This window comes from Salmo trutta, chromosome 1 (assembly GCF_901001165.1).
Source record: "Salmo trutta chromosome 1, fSalTru1.1, whole genome shotgun sequence".
NCBI lineage: Eukaryota > Metazoa > Chordata > Actinopteri > Salmoniformes > Salmonidae > Salmo > Salmo trutta.
Genome location: NC_042957.1, coordinates 24,707,579 through 24,727,195, shown reverse-complemented (window position 1 = coordinate 24,727,195; position 19,617 = coordinate 24,707,579). Strand labels below are relative to the sequence as shown.

Genomic DNA, 19,617 nt, shown 5'->3' with positions numbered 1-19,617 from the left:
AATAACACTGCTGTTAATTAAATAGTCATTAGTAACTGTCTCAATCCTGGTGTTGGAGATGGTATTGTACAAGCCGTCAGATCTATGTGGTAAAGGAGATAAGGGTAAGCTTAGAGCTTAAATGTTCCTGAACGAATACATAAACATTGATTAAACTAGCACAGTGGAGGTGGTAAAGAAACAGTTACTTGTGATTGGCTGACAAAACAGTCCATAAGGAGGAATGGCTTTGATACATCCACAGGAGTCATCAGTAATGTCACAGGACCCATAAGAGAGACACTGATCACATGACCAACCATACTGATCCTCACATCTGCATGTGCTGTTTGGGTAGCATGCTGTGAATGAAAGGAGAGTGGATGGAACATCATAATATCAATGTTTTCTGTGAAACCAACTATTTGAAAATATCTGAACCAGTTCTTGAATATATTTTACAATTCACAAGGAATTAAAACTCAAATGAGCATCAGCAACAGAAATCTCTTACCAGTAGTGAAGTTCACGTCCGATACATTTAACACATTGGAGATCAGGACAGGGTAGGTCAGGCCATTCACACTGGCCCTAAGTACATCTATCAATGTAGCTGAAATATCTGTCATGTCCAACTCAATTTCAATAATTTCCCCATAAGTGGTTGATGGCTCTATGGAAAATTACAATTAAATAAATCATGACAAGCATGTCTATTATTTTCAGTAAATGGAATATATTGCTTGAGTAACTTCTTGGAATATCTGCTGTAGTAGTTGCACTTGGACAAGCAGTAAGATCTGTTGGGATTAGGTAAAAGACGTGTCATCAAGAAGAACTATGCAGCTGGGAGAAATTGCCAAAAACAATTACATACAACTACAACAGGTGCAATGTCAAACACCAAGTGGATGTGAGAATCAAATAGTTACTTGTGATTGGCTGACAGAACTTTCCAAAAAATTCGAAATATTCCATTACTGTACTTCGATGCATGTCTAACGCTGTTTAAAATCAATTTATGTGATTTTTCTCGTAAAATAGCGATAATATTCTGACCGGGAGTCGTTGTTTTCGTTCAGACTGAAAATGTAAAATGGCCTCTTTACGTGCATGCGCGCACCGGTCTCATTGTTCTCAGATCGACCACTATCCAAATCCGCTACTGTTTTTTAGCCAGTGGTGCCTTCTGAGAGCCTATGGGAGCCTTACAAAGTGTCACGTTACAGCAGAGATCCTCTCCTTTGGATAGAGATGACAAAGGCCAAGAAATGGTCAGACAGGGTACTTCCTGTACAGAATCTTCTCAGGTTTTAGCCTGCCATTTGAGTTCTGTTATACTCACAGACACCATTCAAACAGTTTTAGAAACTTTTGAGTGTTTTCTATCCAAAGCTACTAATTATATGCATAGTCTAGTTTCTGGGCAGGAGTAATAACCAGATTAAAAATCGGGTACGTTTTTTTATCCGGCCGTGAAAATATTGCCCCCTATCCATAACAAGTTAAACCAAACCCTTACCCTAAACTAGCCCTACCACCTTAAGGGTCATTCCAGAATTGGAGGATAATTTAGGCATCAACACTTGAAACTTGTCGACTTTGGATCTTGGAGATGGGTGGTTCTTTTTTGATAGTTGGAGCCGCTTTCTGTATTTTTCTGCTCACTGTTCAACTTTCTTCAACTGATCTTGTAGTTGCTGCAGCTCCCTGTTTAATTTTGCTTTGGCAGCCCTCCTTTTTCTTCTCCCAAGATCATGTTGCCTAAAAGAAACAAACAAATATATTGTCACTTAACCATTTCATCTGCAGCAAAATAGACATCACCAGCCATTAACTGTAACCATATAGATACTTTCATTATTGATTTCACAGTAGCAACTTATTTAAGGGTAGTTACCCAGTAATTAATAGATATAAATGACTCACTAATGATGGTTATCATAAAGTGTTGCCCTTGTAATTATTACATATTATACCTATCAAGTAAAAGTGATGCCTATTTCACTGTTCATTGTACAGATAGTTCCTTTACTTAAATATATCCTCATGATCTGTGCTTACACCAACTTGCATTCCTCAATAACCTTAACTCCTGATCTTGAAGTCCCAGGTTGAGAGCTGACTGGATATTCTGGTCTGACTGGAGGATCAGTGCTGACTGGCATTACTCCTCTTATGAGCCTCTCTAACACTACTTCCCTGTTTCTACGTCTTTCCTCCACTTTTCTCTCTTTTTCTAAGTACTGCTGTCTCTGTTCATTTGGCATCATGCCTGGCATGGTAGCGCCTCTGCTTTTCAGCAGCGCTCAATGGTGTGCCAGAACTCTGTTGAATGACGTGGCAAATCGCAGTTCTAGTGTTAATTTTACAAATAGATTGTCCCTTCTTAGTGAACTGAAGGAGACAACCCTGTTACTGTAGTGCAACATTGTTACTTGAATTATAGTAACAGGGTTTCAAGTAACAGGGTTGTAAATCAATGCTAATGTTAGCTTTTTCTAAGGAATAGATGCTTGCTGTTTACTGTCAAGGTCAAGGACAAATTTAGTTATATAAATGAAAACATAACATTTTGAAATTAATGTCTTATTCTGATAATATAAGTAACAGGGTTGTGTTGGTGAGTGACACTCAATCAAGGCTGAAAAGATTGGAAACATTTGAAAAATAGAAGAGAGGACTTACCTTTGGTCTACCCATGGTGATAGCAAATGGCTTGATGATGTAATTTCCTCTGTGTCATGTGACTGTTTCTCTTCCTCTGCCAGGCTAAATAGGTTTCGGTAAAAGGGCTGCGTGCATGTTTTGGGACAACTTCAGTCCATAATTTATATAATTTAAAATATGTTGATGATTAAACAAATTGTTTTAACAATTACAAGAGACATAAACAAAATCATACCAAAATGTAGAGTTAAAATAAGTTTAACTGTTATATTTGATGTGCAAGTTGGTCATCAAGAAGGTGGGATAAGAAAAAAATGCCATTTTAGGGGGTGGAGAACTATGGTATTTTAAATAATTTTGTAACCACTTTTTCTACAACTATATTTACATTTTGTCCCAGGACAAGCCTAATTTACACAACAAGTGTATGTTTTAGTGTTTTGGGCATGGATTATTTGACATTTTATGGGTAGGACAGAAAATGTACTCCAATTCTGTAATGACCCTTAAACAAACACTTTCCCAACATGAAAAAAAAAAAAACACAAAAAAAGGATGTCGTTGGCCAGTAAATATTTTTTTAAATAATACTCTTACTTTAAAAATCCTTAAATGTCACGTATTTCAAGGAGCAGGAAACAGATGAGTCAGGCGCAGGAGACGAAAGGTCCGTAGAATATATATTTAATAAAGTCCAGAGTGAACACAGCGACTAGGCAGGGTGCAAACCACAAACAAGAGGGAGAACAGCTCCAAACTCGAAAAATACATGGGGCGCAGCCCGGCAACCCTATGGCCTATCCAAAATAGTTGTGTAATTAAACACACAAAAAAAATCTTCCAGCCCTTCACCTCAACGTAACAAAACAATCCCGCACAAATCCCAAACAACAAACTAAATACCCTCCCACTAATTACAAACAAGGAACAGGTGCGTACAAAACAGACATAACCAACAGACACATGAAACATGGATCGGTGGCAGCTAGTAGGCCAGCTGTGACAGATTTAAAAAAAGCTTTGAGGAAAGCACACTTTGCAATAATCTGAGTACTGCGCTCAGAAAAATACACTAGGCAATACAGATACCTGCCATTTTGGAGTCATCTAAAATCATAAATAGCATTAGAAATATTCACTTACCTTTGATGTTCTTCATCAGAAGGCACTTCCAGGAATCCCAGGTCCACAATAAACGTTGCTTTGTTCGATAAAGTCCATAATTTGTGTCCAATAGCTCCTTGTTGTTAGCGCATTCAGTAAGCTACTCCAAGTGTAGGAAGCGCGCGGAAAATGTCACGATGAAAAGTAAAAAAAGTTATATTTACGTTCGTTCAAACATGTCAAACGTTGTATAGCATCAATCTTTAGGGCCTTTATCACTTAGAACTTCAATAATATTCCAACTGGACGATTGCAATGTCTTGAAAAACGTTTTGGAACACAGCTAACTCCCACGTGAATGTGCGCCAATGAACGCCAGTACCTTCCTGAGTAAACAACTTCCAACTTCCTCTGTTCGCTCTCTGTTCATCATAGACGCCTCAAACAACTTTCTCAAGACTGTTGACATCTAGTGGAAGCCTTAGTAAGTGCAAAATGAACCCTAAGTCACTGTGTTCGAAAGGCAATGACTTGAAAGGACTACAAGCACCAGAATTCTCACTTCCTGGTTAGATTTCTCAGGTTTTTGCCTGCCATATGAGTTCTGTTATACTCACAGACATCATTCAAACAGTTTTAGAAACTTCAGAGTGTTTGCTATCCAAATCTACTAATAATATGCGAGTAGTAGGTCGTTTAATTTGTGTACGTTTTTCATCCGGCCGTGAAAATACTGCCCCCTACCCTAGAGAGGTTAACAAGTGCGCCTTGTTAAAGAGGATTTATAAATGTATATTAATGATGGACTGTCATTTTTCTTTGCTTATTTGAGATGTCCGTATTACGGCATGAACTTGGTCTTATACCAAATAGGGTTTTCTGTATACCCCCCTACCTCATCATAACATAACTGATTGGCTGAAACACATTAGGAAAGAAATTCCACAAATTAACTTTTAAAATGAAAATGTAAAACTCTTGGGGCTAGCGGGACACAAGCTGACAACATCCGGTGAAATTTGAGGGCGCGCAGTTCAAATAAATATTCGTAATATTAAACATTCATGAACATACAAGTGTCTTATATCATTTAAAAGCTTAACTTCTTGTTAATCTAACTGCGTTGTCAGATTTCAAAAAGGCTTTACGGCAAAATAATACCATGCGATTGTCTGAGGACGGTACCCCCACATCAACATATTTTCAACCAGCACAGGCTTCACAAAATCCCAAATAGAGATAAAATAACTTATCTTTGAAGATCTTCCTCTGTTTTCAATCCTAAGGGTCCCAGCTACAACATGAATGGTTGTTTGATAAAATCCTTCTTTATATCCCAAAAAGTCAGTTTAGTTGGCACCATTGATTTCAGTAATCCACTCGTTCAATAGGGAGACAAAGGAGTCCAAAAAGCTACCGCTAAACTTTGTCCAAACAAGCCAAACAACGTTTCTATTTAATCCTCAGGTACTCTAAAAAGTAAATAAACTATAATGTTTCACACGGAAGGTAGCATGTTCAATAGGAAAGGCAACTTCGCAAGCGTGAACCCTCTCCCTGGCGTGCAGAAAGACTGACTTGCTTCAGGTGGTCCCATAACAAAAACTCCAAATAATTGTTTGATTTTCAAAAACGAATCCTGAAACCTTGAATAAAGACTGTTGACATCTAGTGGAAGCCATAGAAATTGCAATCTGGGTGACGGAGATACATAGACACAATAGGTTTCCATAATAAGAGCCTGGGAGCTCAAAATAAAATATATTCTTGTCGGATTGTCTTCGGATTTTAGCCTACCATATATATATAGTCTCAGACATTATTTTAAAGGAATGAGTGGTTTTAGGTGGATTTTTCCTTTAAGATAGAGGGGTTAGGTTAAATGCTGGAGACACATTTCAGTTGTACAGATGACTAAGTTCCCCCTTTCCCTTTTCCTTTCCCTTTAAAGGCAGGAGGTTGGTCGGGTCATATTCTAATCACATCATCGACAACTTTTGCATTTTAGCTAATTAGCAAACTGTGCGCCTACTTAATACTTTTTTAGCTACTTTGCAACTACTTAGCATGTTAGATACCCTTCCCCTAAACTTAACCTGAACATGAACGTTAACCTTAAACCTAACATTAACCCTAGCTTCGCAAAAATTTGCCAACTAGCTAATGTTAGCCACAACAAATTGTAATTTGTTACATATCATGAGAAATGAATGATGGACAATCACAAATTAATACATACCATATGTAACCTATTATACTAAATGGAGTGAGACTGATTTACGTTTACTATGTTACATCTACCCCTGAGTCCAGGTTGACACTTTACATTACAGCACATGGACATTGTGATAAGGATGAGGGAATATAGTATACTCACAGTTTGATCAATATCTTTGAACATTGCATTATTTTCATCATTAACCTCTATGGGACCCCTTCCCGTTCTCATCCATTAACGGGATTGATTTTGACAACAGCCAGTGGAAAATCAGAGCGCCAAATTTAAAACAGCTAAAATCTCATATTCCATTTCCTCAAACAATCAACTATTTTACACCATTTAAAGATAAACTTCTCGTTAATCTAACCACATTGTCCGATTTCAAAAAGGCTTTACGGTGAAAACAAACAATTAGATTATGTTAGGACATAAACTTCACAAGAAACACCACACAGCCATTTTCCAAGCAACTAGATGCATCACAAAAAAACAAAACATAGCTAAATGAAGCACTAACCTTTGATGATCTTCATCAGATGACACTCCTAGGACATTATGTTACACAATAAATGTATGTTTTGCTCAATAAAGTTCATGTTTATATCCAAAAAATAGCATTTTACATTGGCGCGTAATGTTGAGAAATGTTTTCCCTCCAAACCTTCGGTGAATGAGCACAACGAGCACACATAGTATGTAAATTCTCATCGTAAACATTGATCAATATAGAAGTGTTATGCACAGAATTATAGATACACTTCTAAATGTAAATGTAATCGCTTTGTCAGATTTCAAGAAAGGTTCACGGCAAAAGCACAATTTGCAATAATCTGAGTACAGCCCAGATGACACTAACAACTAGCAAACAGAACCCGCCATCTTGGAGTCAATAAAACTAAGAAATGACATTATAAATATTCACTTACCTTTGATTATATTCATTAGAAGGCACTCCCAGAAATCCCAGCTCCACAATAAATGTTCGATAAAGTTCATATTTATTTCAAAATAATCAATTTTGTTCGCGCCTTAGGTTCACTATCCAAATCCACTACGCGCGTGCTTACTTAGTCCAGACGAAAAGTCAAAAAAGTTATACTACAGTTTGTAGAAACATATCAAACGATGTATAGAATCAATCTTTAGGTTGTTGGTTATCATATACCTTGAATAAAATTTCAACCGGACCTAGCCGTTCTCTTTAGGAGTGAATATGAACTCAGCTCGCTCCCAAGTCATTGAGCGTGACTTGAGCCCATGCCTTATAATGGGACAACCCGTTACCACAGCTGGTATTCCCTTCAATTCACCATAAAATCTTCAAACACCGTTCTAAAGACTGCTGACATCTAGTGGAAGCTTTAGGAAGTGCAAAAATGAACCCTAAGACACTGTATACAGTCAAGGCAATCACTTGAAAGGACTACAAGCACCAGACTTTCCACTTCCTGCTTGACTTTTTCTCAGGTTTTTGCCTGCCATATGAAGTTATGTTATACTCACAGACACCATTCAAACAGTTTTAGAAACGTCAGAGTGTTCCCCATCCAAATCTACTAATAATATGCATATTCTAGTTTCTGGGACAGAGTAGTAACCTGTTTAAATTTGGTACGTTTTTCATCCGGCCGTGAAAATACTGCCCCCTAGCCCTATAGATGGAGTCAAAGGTGATAGCCATAGTAAATTGTAGGTTCAGTGTGTTTTCTAAAACAAAAACAGAACTAAATATAAGAATGTGAAAGTTAAAATTGTAATTACACATTTGTATAATTGAGGTCTCATACCGGAGGGTGTCGTTGGAGTTGCTGAACTTGCTGTTGACCGTTTTGTTGTTGGTACTAGGGCACAGTGGAACAGAAAAACAATATATTGAACACATTGGTGTAACTGGAATATTGGTTATGTCAAACTTCTTTCAAACATGTAACAAGGAAATATGTAAAATTAAATGAATTTGATGTAGTACTGGAGGGTGTCATTGTAGTTGATCTTTCTGTGGAATTTTTTGCTGTTGGCACAGGAGGTACAGTGGAACAAAAAAAACATTATATTTAACTCAATGGTGAAAGTGGAATATTGGGGATGCCCGACTCAATAATAGAACAAGGAATTGTAAGTCGCTCTGGATAGAGCATCTGCTAAATGTAAAAGTAAATACCGTAGGTCCAATGAAATGACATTACTGATTTGTTCCTTTGATGTTGTACTGGAGGGAGTTTGTTGAACTTGCTGTGGACTGTTTTGTTGTTGGCACGAATGCGTAAAAGTATTTACTTTACTGACATTGCTGTGTATCACTGAATGATTGCATTTTGATTAACAGAGTAGTTATGTACAGTAACTACTGTGAGAGAAAACTTCGTATTTACCTGATTTGTTTGATATTAATACTTAACAAATAGTAAGACATTTTTGTTCTACTAATGATGTGTTTATATGGTCTCCACTCTAGCTCCCTGCAGCTAATCTGGGCTGCAAATATTCACTAGAGACAATTGATCTACAGCTCGCATTCCATAGACAAAATGTGGTTGGTGTAACCAAGATAGAGATCGCCTGGAGCAGTAGAACAAAACCCTATTTATTCTTATCATCCTGGCATCTGTGAAACTAATCCAGGTTAGGGGTTAAAACAACACCAGGTGCAGATAAACCCAAGGTGGCTTACCATGCCCCCAATCTGCCTGGGAAGGTTGGAACCATCCATGACTAAGCATTTTAGTGTCAGCTAAATAAGAACCAGCAGTTTCTGTAAAGGTTAAGCTCTCTGCAACACACTCAAGAGTGTGGGGTCTACAGTTTCATTATTGCAATAATTAATCAATGTTAAATAAAGATTGATTGTTAGAATAATTGTAATTGTCAATTTTTGACACTGTTACATATATTTGAAATACATAGATTATTGTGTAAAATCAGTACTTGTTTCCTCTTCTGCTGGAAAAGGTGTGGTAGCAGAGAAATGAGAGATTATTATGATGATGGCTGGTTCTCTAACCTGTTTTACAAGCTTTTTGTCTTACAGCTGTAGGTCTCAAGTAAATATACAACCATGGATAACACCATGGCAAGTTCATCTTACTAAGACTCTAGTTAGTACAATAACACTGCTGTTAATTAAATAGTCATTAGTAACTGTCTCATACCTGGTGTTGGAGATGGTGTTGTACAAGCCGTCAGATCTATGTGGTAAAGGAGATAAGGGTAAGCTTAGAGCTTAAATGTTCCTGAACGAATACATAACATTGATTAAACTAGCACAGTGGAGGTGGTAAAGAAACAGTTACTTGTGATTGGCTGACAAAACAGTCCATAAGGAGGAATGGCTTTGATACATCCACAGGAGTCATCAGTAATGTCACAGGACCCATAAGAGAGACACTGATCACATGACCAACCATACTGATCCTCACATCTGCATGTGCTGTTTGGGTAGCATGCTGTGAATGAAAGGAGAGTGGATGGAACATCATAATATCAATGTTTTCTGTGAAACCAACTATTTGAAAATATCTGAACCAGTTCTTGAATATATTTTACAATTCACAAGGAATTAAAACTCAAATGAGCATCAGCAACAGAAATCTCTTACCAGTAGTGAAGTTCACGTCCGATACATTTAACACATTGGAGATCAGGACAGGGTAGGTCAGGCCATTCACACTGGCCCTAAGTACATCTATCAATGTAGCTGAAATATCTGTCATGTCCAACTCAATTTCAATAATTTCCCCATAAGTGGTTGATGGCTCTATGGAAAATTACAATTAAATAAATCATGACAAGCATGTCTATTATTTTCAGTAAATGGAATATATTGCTTGAGTAACTTCTTGGAATATCTGCTGTAGTAGTTGCACTTGGAACAAGCAGTAAGATCTGTTGGGATTAGGTAAAAGACGTGTCATCAAGAAGAACTATGCAGCTGGGAGAAATTGCCAAAAACAATTACATACAACTACAACAGGTGCAATGTCAAACACCAAGTGGATGTGAGAATCAAATAGTTACTTGTGATTGGCTGACAGAACTTTCCAAAAAATTCGAATATTCCATTACTGGTACTTCGATGCATGTCTAACGCTGTTAAATCAATTTATGTGATTTTTCTCGTAAAATAGCGATAATATTCTGACCGGGAGTCGTTGTTTTCGTTCAGACTGAAAAATGTAAAATGAGCCTCTTTACCGTGCATGCGCGCACCGTTCTCATTGTTCTCAGATCGACCACTATCCAAATCCGCTACGGTTTTTAGCCAGGGTGCCTTCTGAGAGCCTATGGGAGCCTTACAAAGTGTCACGTTACAGCAGAGATCCTTCCTTTGGATAGAGATGACAAAGGCCAAGAAATGGTCAGACAGGGTACTTCCTGTACAGAATCTTCTCAGGTTTTAGCCTGCCATTTGAGTTCTGTTATACTCACAGGACACCATTCAAAACAGTTTTTAGAAACTTTTGAGTGTTTTCTATCCAAAGCTACTAATTATATGCATAGTCAGTTTCTGGGCAGGAGTAATAACCAGATTAGAAAATCGGGTACGTTTTTTATCCGGCCCGTGAAATATGTGCCCCCTATCCATAACAGTTAAACCAAACCCTTACCCTAAACTAGCCCTACCACCTTAAGGGTCATTCCAGAAATTGGAGGATAATTTAGGCATCAACACTTGAAACTTGTCGACTTTGGATCTTGGAGATGGGTGGTTCTTTTTTGATAGTTGGAGCCGCTTTCTGTATTTTTCTGCTCACTGTTCAACTTTCTTCAACTGATCTTGTAGTTGCTGCAGCTCCCTGTTTAATTTTGCTTTGGCAGCCCTCCTTTTTCTTCTCCCAAGATCATGTTGCCTAAAAGAAACAAACAAATATATTGTCACTTAACCATTTCATCTGCAGCAAAATAGACATCACCAGCCATAACTGTAACCATATAGATACTTTCATTATTGATTTCACAGTAGCAACTTATTTAAGGGTAGTTACCCAGTAATTAATAGATATAAATGACTCACTAATGATGGTTATCATAAAGTGTTGCCCTTGTAATTATTACATATTATACCTATCAAGTAAAAGTGATGCCTATTTCACTGTTCATTGTACAGATAGTTCCTTTACTTAAATATATCCTCATGATCTGTGCTTACACCAACTTGCATTCCTCAATAACCTTAACTCCTGATCTTGAAGTCCCAGGTTGAGAGCTGACTGGATATTCCTGGTCTGACTGGAGGATCAGTGCTGACTGGCATTACTCCTCTTATGAGCCTCTCTAACACTACTTCCCTGTTTCTACGTCTTTCCTCCACTTTTCTCTCTTTTTCTAAGTACTGCTGTCTCTGTTCATTTGGCATCATGCCTGGCATGGTAGCGCCTCTGCTTTTCAGCAGCGCTCAATGGTGTGCCAGAACTCTGTTGAATGACGTGGCAAATCGCAGTTCTAGTGTTAATTTTACAAATAGATTGTCCCTTCTTAGTGAACTGAAGGAGACAACCCTGTTACTGTAGTGCAAAATTGTTACTTGAATTATAGTAACAGGGTTTCAAGTAACAGGGGTTGTAAATCAATGCTAATGTTAGCTTTTTCTAAGGAATAGATGCTTGCTGTTACTGTCAAGGTCAAGGACAAATTTAGTTATATAAATGAAAACATAACATTTGAAATTAATGTCTTATTCTGATAATATAAGTAACAGGGTTGTGTTGGTGAGTGACACTCAATCAAGGCTGAAAAGATTGGAAACATTTGAAAAATAGAAGAGAGGACTTACCTTTGGTCTACCCATGGTGATAGCAAATGGCTTGATGATGTAATTTCCTCTGTGTCATGTGACTGTTTCTCTTCCTCTGCCAGGCTAAATAGGTTTCGGTAAAAGGGCTGCGTGCATGTTTTGGGACACAACTTCAGTCCATAATTTATATAATTTAAAATATGTTGATGATTAAACAATGGTTTTAACCTCTTACATCTACACGTTCCGCTAGCGGAACGTCTGCTCCAATATCCAATGATGGGCGGGGCGCGAAATTCAAACTCCTCTAAATCCGAAAACTTACACTTTTCAAACATATGACTATGTTACAGCTATTTAAAGACAAGACTCTCCTTTATCTAACCAAACTGTCCGATTTCAAAAAGGCTTTACAGCGAAAGCAAAACATTAGATTATGTCAGCAGAGTACCCAGCCAGGAATAATCACACAGCCATTTTTCAAGCTAGCATATCATGTCACATAAACCCAAACCATATCTAAATGCAGCACTAACCTTTGATGATCTTCATCAGATGACACACCTAGGACATTGTGTTATACAATACATGCATGTCTGTTCATCAAGTTCATATTTATATCAAAAACCAGCTTTTTACATTAGCATGTGACGTTCAGAACTAGCATTCCCACCGAACACTTCCGGTGATTTACTAATTACTCACGATAAACGTTCACAAAAAGCATAACATTATTTTAAGAATTATAGATACAGAACTCCTCTATGCACTCGATATGTCCGATTTTAAAATAGCTTTTCGGATGAAGCACATTTTGCAATAATGTAAGTACATAGCCCGGCGTTACAGGGCTAGCTATTTAGACACCCACCCAGTGTAGCCTTCACCAAAATCACATTTCCTATAAGAAAATGTTCTTACCTTGCTTGTTCTTCATCAGAATACACTGCCAGGACTTCTACTTCAATAACAATGTAGGTTTGGTCCCAAATAATCCATCGTTATATCCAAACAGCGACGTTTTGTTCGTGCGTTCTAGACACTATCCCAACGCTAAATCTCGGCCACGAGCATGACGCAAAATATGACAAAAAATTTCGAAATATTCCATTACCGTACTTCGAAGCATGTCAAACCGCTGTTTAAAACCAATATTTATGCAATTTATCTCGTAGAGAAGCGATAATATTCCGACCGGGATCTGCCTGTCTGTAAACTGAGGAAAAAACCAAAAGCCGGGGGCGGGGCGTGTCACGCGCCTAAGGCTTAGTCCATTGACTGACCACTCAGCATTTGCTCTCGTGTGCTTCAGCCAGGGCTTTGAATGACATCATTCCTGTTTTTCCCGGGCTGTGAGACTCCATTGTTGACGTGAGAAGTGTCACGTAGAGCAGAGATCCTTTGTAAACGACAGAGATAATAAAGAAGGGCAAGAAATGTTCAGACAGGGTACTTCCTGAACAGAAGCATCTCAGGTTTTTGCCTGCCATAGGAGTTCTGTTATACTCACAGACACCATTCAAACAGTTTCAGAAACTTTGGAGTGTTTTCTCTCCAAAGCTAATAATTATATGCATATTCCAGTTTCTGGGCAGGACTAATAATCAGATTAATCGGGTACGTTTTTTATCCAGCCGTGAAATTACTGCCCCCTAGATGTAACAGGTTAACAATTACAAGAGACATAAACAAAATCATACCAAAAATGTAGAGTTAAAATAAGTTTAACTGTTATATTTGATGTGCAAGTTGGTCATCAAGAAGGTGGGATAAGAAAAAAAATGCCATTTAGGGGGTGGAGAACTATGGTATTTTAAATAATTTTGTAACCACTTTTTCTACAACTATATTTACATTTTGTCCCAGGACAAGCCTAATTTACACAACAAGTGTATGTTTTAGTGTTTTGGGCATGGATTATTTGACATTTTATGGGTAGGACAGAAAATGTACTCCAATTCTGTAATGACCCTTAAACAAACACTTTCCCAACATGAAAAAAAAAAAAAACACAAAAAAAGGATGTCGTTGGCCAGTAAATATTTTTTTAAATAATACTCTTACTTTAAAAATCCTTAAATGTCACGTATTTCAAGGAGCAGGAAACAGATGAGTCAGGCGCAGGAGACGAAAGGTCCGTAGAATATATATTTAATAAAGTCCAGAGTGAACACAGCGACTAGGCAGGGTGCAAACCACAAACAAGAGGGAGAACAGCTCCAAACTCGAAAAATACATGGGGCGCAGCCCGGCAACCCTATGGCCTATCCAAAATAGTTGTGTAATTAAACACACAAAAAAAATCTTCCAGCCCTTCACCTCAACGTAACAAAACAATCCCGCACAAATCCCAAACAACAAACTAAATACCCTCCCACTAATTACAAACAAGGAACAGGTGCGTACAAAACAGACATAACCAACAGACACATGAAACATGGATCGGTGGCAGCTAGTAGGCCAGCTGTGACAGATTTAAAAAAAGCTTTGAGGAAAGCACACTTTGCAATAATCTGAGTACTGCGCTCAGAAAAATACACTAGGCAATACAGATACCTGCCATTTTGGAGTCATCTAAAATCATAAATAGCATTAGAAATATTCACTTACCTTTGATGTTCTTCATCAGAAGGCACTTCCAGGAATCCCAGGTCCACAATAAACGTTGCTTTGTTCGATAAAGTCCATAATTTGTGTCCAAATAGCTCCTTGTTGTTAGCGCATTCAGTAAGCTACTCCAAGTGTAGGAAGCGCGCGGAAAATGTCACGATGAAAAGTAAAAAAAGTTATATTTACGTTCGTTCAAACATGTCAAACGTTGTATAGCATCAATCTTTAGGGCCTTTATCACTTAGAACTTCAATAATATTCCAACTGGACGATTGCAATGTCTTGAAAAACGTTTTGGAACACAGCTAACTCCCACGTGAATGTGCGCCAATGAACGCCAGTACCTTCCTGAGTAAACAACTTCCAACTTCCTCTGTTCGCTCTCTGTTCATCATAGACGCCTCAAACAACTTTCTCAAGACTGTTGACATCTAGTGGAAGCCTTAGTAAGTGCAAAATGAACCCTAAGTCACTGTGTTCGAAAGGCAATGACTTGAAAGGACTACAAGCACCAGAATTCTCACTTCCTGGTTAGATTTCTCAGGTTTTTGCCTGCCATATGAGTTCTGTTATACTCACAGACATCATTCAAACAGTTTTAGAAACTTCAGAGTGTTTGCTATCCAAATCTACTAATAATATGCGAGTAGTAGGTCGTTTAATTTGTGTACGTTTTTCATCCGGCCGTGAAAATACTGCCCCCTACCCTAGAGAGGTTAACAAGTGCGCCTTGTTAAAGAGGATTTATAAATGTATATTAATGATGGACTGTCATTTTTCTTTGCTTATTTGAGATGTCCGTATTACGGCATGAACTTGGTCTTATACCAAATAGGGTTTTCTGTATACCCCCCTACCTCATCATAACATAACTGATTGGCTGAAACACATTAGGAAAGAAATTCCACAAATTAACTTTTAAAATGAAAATGTAAAACTCTTGGGGCTAGCGGGACACAAGCTGACAACATCCGGTGAAATTTGAGGGCGCGCAGTTCAAATAAATATTCGTAATATTAAACATTCATGAACATACAAGTGTCTTATATCATTTAAAAGCTTAACTTCTTGTTAATCTAACTGCGTTGTCAGATTTCAAAAAGGCTTTACGGCAAAATAATACCATGCGATTGTCTGAGGACGGTACCCCACATCAACATATTTTCAACCAGCACAGGCTTCACAAAATCCCAAATAGAGATAAAATAACTTATCTTTGAAGATCTTCCTCTGTTTTCAATCCTAAGGGTCCCAGCTACAACATGAATGGTTGTTTGATAAAATCCTTCTTTATATCCCAAAAAGTCAGTTTAGTTGGCACCATTGATTTCAGTAATCCACTCGTTCAATAGGGAGACAAAGGAGTCCAAAAAGCTACCGCTAAACTTTGTCCAAACAAGCCAAACAACGTTTCTATTTAATCCTCAGGTACTCTAAAAAGTAAATAAACTATAATGTTTCACACGGAAGGTAGCATGTTCAATAGGAAAGGCAACTTCGCAAGCGTGAACCCTCTCCCTGGCGTGCAGAAAGACTGACTTGCTTCAGGTGGTCCCATAACAAAAACTCCAAATAATTGTTTGATTTTCAAAAACGAATCCTGAAACCTTGAATAAAGACTGTTGACATCTAGTGGAAGCCATAGAAATTGCAATCTGGGTGACGGAGATACATAGACACAATAGGTTTCCATAATAAGAGCCTGGGAGCTCAAAATAAATATATTCTTGTCGGATTGTCTTCGGATTTTAGCCTACCATATATATATAGTCTCAGACATTATTTTAAAGGAATGAGTGGTTTTAGGTGGATTTTTCCTTTAAGATAGAGGGGTTAGGTTAAATGCTGGAGACACATTTCAGTTGTACAGATGACTAAGTTCCCCCTTTCCCTTTTCCTTTCCCTTTAAAGGCAGGAGGTTGGTCGGGTCATATTCTAATCACATCATCGACAACTTTTGCATTTTAGCTAATTAGCAACTGTGCGCCTACTTAATACTTTTTTAGCTACTTTGCAACTACTTAGCATGTTAGATAACCCTTCCCCTAACCCTAAACTTAACCTGAACATGAACGTTAACCTTAAACCTAACATTAACCCTAGCTTCGCAAAAATTTGCCAACTAGCTAATGTTAGCCACAACAAATTGTCATTTGTTACATATCATGAGAAATGAATGATGGACAATCACAAATTAATACATACCATATGTAACCTATTATACTAAATGGAGTGAGACTGATTTACGTTTACTATGTTACATCTACCCCTGAGTCCAGGTTGACACTTTACATTACAGCACATGGACATTGTGATAAGGATGAGGGAATATAGTATACTCACAGTTTGATCAATATCTTTGAACATTGCATTATTTTCATCATTAACCTCTATGGGACCCCTTCCCGTTCTCATCCCATTAACGGGATTGATTTTGACAACAGCCAGTGGAAAATCAGAGCGCCAAATTTAAAACAGCTAAAATCTCATAATTCCATTTTCTCAAACAATCAACTATTTTACACCATTTTAAAGATAAACTTCTCGTTAATCTAACCACATTGTCCGATTTCAAAAAGGCTTTACGGTGAAAACAAACAATTAGATTATGTTAGGACATAAACTTCACAAGAAACACCACACAGCCATTTTCCAAGCAACTAGATGCATCACAAAAAAACAAAACATAGCTAAATGAAGCACTAACCTTTGATGATCTTCATCAGATGACACTCCTAGGACATTATGTTACACAATAAATGTATGTTTTGCTCGATAAAGTTCATGTTTATATCCAAAAATAGCATTTTACATTGGCGCGTAATGTTGAGAAATGTTTTCCCTCCAAACCTTCGGTGAATGAGCACAACGAGCACACATAGTATGTAAATTCTCATCGTAAACATTGATCAATATAGAAGTGTTATGCACAGAATTATAGATACACTTCTAAATGTAAATGTAATCGCTTTGTCAGATTTCAAGAAAGGTTCACGGCAAAAGCACAATTTGCAATAATCTGAGTACAGCCCAGATGACACTAACAACTAGCAAACAGAAACCCGCCATCTTGGAGTCAATAAAACTAAGAAATGACATTATAAATATTCACTTACCTTTGATTATATTCATTAGAAGGCACTCCCAGAAATCCCAGCTCCACAATAAATGTTCGATAAAGTTCATATTTATTTCAAAATAATCAATTTTGTTCGCGCCTTAGGTTCACTATCCAAATCCACTACGCGCGTGCTTACTTAGTCCAGACGAAAAGTCAAAAAAGTTATACTACAGTTTGTAGAAACATATCAAACGATGTATAGAATCAATCTTTAGGTTGTTGTTATCATATACCTTGAATAAAATTTCAACCGGACCTAGCCGTTCTCTTTAGGAGTGAATATGAACTCAGCTCGCTCCCAAGTCATTGAGCGTGACTTGAGCCCATGCCTTATAATGGGACACCCGTTTACCACAGCTGGTATTCCCTTCAAATTCACCATAAAATCTTCAAACACCGTTCTAAAGACTGCTGACATCTAGTGGAAGCTTTAGGAAGTGCAAAATGAACCCTAAGACACTGTATACAGTCAAGGCAATCACTTGAAAGGACTACAAGCACCAGACTTTCCACTTCCTGCTTGACTTTTTCTCAGGTTTTTGCCTGCCATATGAGTTATGTTATACTCACAGACACCATTCAAACAGTTTTAGAAACGTCAGAGTGTTCCCCATCCAAATCTACTAATAATATGCATATTCTAGTTTCTGGGACAGAGTAGTAACCTGTTTAAATTTGGTACGTTTTTCATCCGGCCGTGAAAATACTGCCCCCTAGCCCTAATAGATGGAGTCAAAGGTGATAGCCATAGTAAATTGTAGGTTCAGTGTGTTTTCTAAAACAAAAACAGAACTAAATATAAGAATGTGAAAGTTAAAATTGTAATTACACATTTGTATAATTGAGGTCTCATACCGGAGGGTGTCGTTGGAGTTGCTGAACTTGCTGTTGACCGTTTTGTTGTTGGTACTAGGGCACAGTGGAACAGAAAAACAATATATTGAACACATTGGTGTAACTGGAATATTGGTTATGTCAAACTTCTTTCAAACATGTAACAAGGAAATATGTAAAATTAAATGAATTTGATGTAGTACTGGAGGGTGTCATTGTAGTTGATCTTTCTGTGGAATTTTTTGCTGTTGGCACAGAGGTACAGTGGAACAAAAAAAACATTATATTTAACTCAATGGTGAAAGTGGAATATTGGTGATGCCCGACTCAATAATATAACAAGGAATTGTAAGTCGCTCTGGATAAGAGCATCTGCTAAATGTAAAAGTAAATACCGTAGGTCCAATGAAATGACATTACTGATTTGTTCCTTTGATGTTGTACTGGAGGGAGTTGTTGAACTTGCTGTGGACTGTTTTGTTGTTGGCACGAATGCGTAAAAGTATTTACTTTACTGACATTGCTGTGTATCACTGAATGATTGCATTTTGATTAACAGAGTAGTTATGTACAGTAACTACTGTGAGAGAAAACTTCGTATTTACCTGATTTGTTTGATATTAATACTTAACAAATAGTAAGACATTTTTGTTCTACTAATGATGTGTTTATATGGTCTCCACTCTAGCTCCCTGCAGCTAATCTGGGCTGCAAATATTCACTAGAGACAATTGATCTACAGCTCGCATTCCATAGACAAAATGTGGTTGGTGTAACCAAGATAGAGATCGCCTGGAGCAGTAGAACAAAACCCTATTTATTCTTATCATCCTGGCATCTGTGAAACTAATCCAGGTTAGGGGTTAAAACAACACCAGGTGCAGATAAACCCAAGGTGGCTTACCATGCCCCAATCTGCCTGGGAAGGTTGGAACCATCCATGACTAAGCATTTTTAGTGTCAGCTAAATAAGAACCAGCAGTTTCTGTAAAGGTTAAGCTCTCTGCAACACACTCAAGAGTGTGGGGTCTACAGTTTCATTATTGCAATAATTAATCAATGTTAAATAAAGATTGATTGTTAGAATAATTGTAATTGTCAATTTTTGACACTGTTACATATATTTGAAATACATAGATTATTGTGTAAAATCAGTACTTGTTTCCTCTTCTGCTGGAAAAGGTGTGGTAGCAGAGAAATGAGAGATTATTATGATGATGGCTGGTTCTCTAACCTGTTTTACAGCTTTTTGTCTTACAGCTGTAGGTCTCAAGTAAATATACAACCATGGATAACACCATGGCAAGTTCATCTTACTAAGACTCTAGTTAGTACAATAACACTGCT

At 37.6% G+C, this 19,617-nt stretch overlaps 1 protein-coding gene and 2 long non-coding RNA genes across 5 annotated transcripts; all 3 read right to left on the bottom strand.

Annotated features, from left to right (window-relative positions):
• Positions 1–64: 64 nt before the first annotated feature.
• LOC115192015 (uncharacterized) lies at positions 65–992 on the bottom strand. Its single transcript, XR_003877859.1, has 3 exons — positions 494–992; positions 189–341; positions 65–82 (listed from the first exon to the last, which is right to left on the bottom strand). It is a non-coding gene; the product is annotated as an uncharacterized LOC115192015 (long non-coding RNA).
• Positions 993–1,605: 613 nt separating this feature from the next.
• On the bottom strand, positions 1,606–9,816 carry LOC115191990 (adhesion G protein-coupled receptor F5-like). 3 transcript variants are annotated; one of them, XR_003877838.1, is made up of 6 exons: positions 9,570–9,816; positions 9,265–9,417; positions 9,124–9,159; positions 7,762–7,815; positions 2,668–2,774; positions 1,606–1,743 (listed from the first exon to the last, which is right to left on the bottom strand). XR_003877838.1 is itself a non-coding variant. In XM_029750089.1 (5 exons), exons 1-5 carry the CDS (start codon positions 9,682–9,684, stop codon positions 1,694–1,696), a joined length of 408 nt encoding a protein of 135 aa, XP_029605949.1. In that variant the 5' UTR covers positions 9,685–9,816; the 3' UTR covers positions 1,606–1,693. The 3 variants fall into 3 exon arrangements, 2 of the variants coding, with proteins under 2 accessions (XP_029605949.1, XP_029605950.1); XM_029750089.1 differs by lacking the exon at positions 2,668–2,774; XM_029750090.1 differs by lacking the exon at positions 1,606–1,743 and having other exon boundaries at positions 2,667–2,774.
• An 867-nt stretch (positions 9,817–10,683) lies between these two features.
• LOC115191985 (uncharacterized) lies at positions 10,684–19,132 on the bottom strand. Its single transcript, XR_003877823.1, has 3 exons — positions 18,292–19,132; positions 11,745–11,851; positions 10,684–10,821 (listed from the first exon to the last, which is right to left on the bottom strand). It is a non-coding gene; the product is annotated as an uncharacterized LOC115191985 (long non-coding RNA).
• Positions 19,133–19,617: the final 485 nt, after the last annotated feature.

Bases quoted from the DNA above. Each gene is read 5' to 3' on its own strand.
- LOC115191990 (XM_029750089.1), bottom strand. From the start codon at position 9,684: ATGACAGATATTTCAGCTACATTGATAGATGTACTTAGGGCCAGTGTG. The intron at 9,418-9,569 runs GTAAGAGATTTC...TTTCATTCACAG, and splicing joins GGACGTGAACTTCACTACTG to CATGCTACCCAAACAGCACA. The intron at 7,816-9,123 runs GTATGAGACAGT...ACTGTGCCCTAG, and splicing joins AACACCATCTCCAACACCAG to TACCAACAACAAAACGGTCA.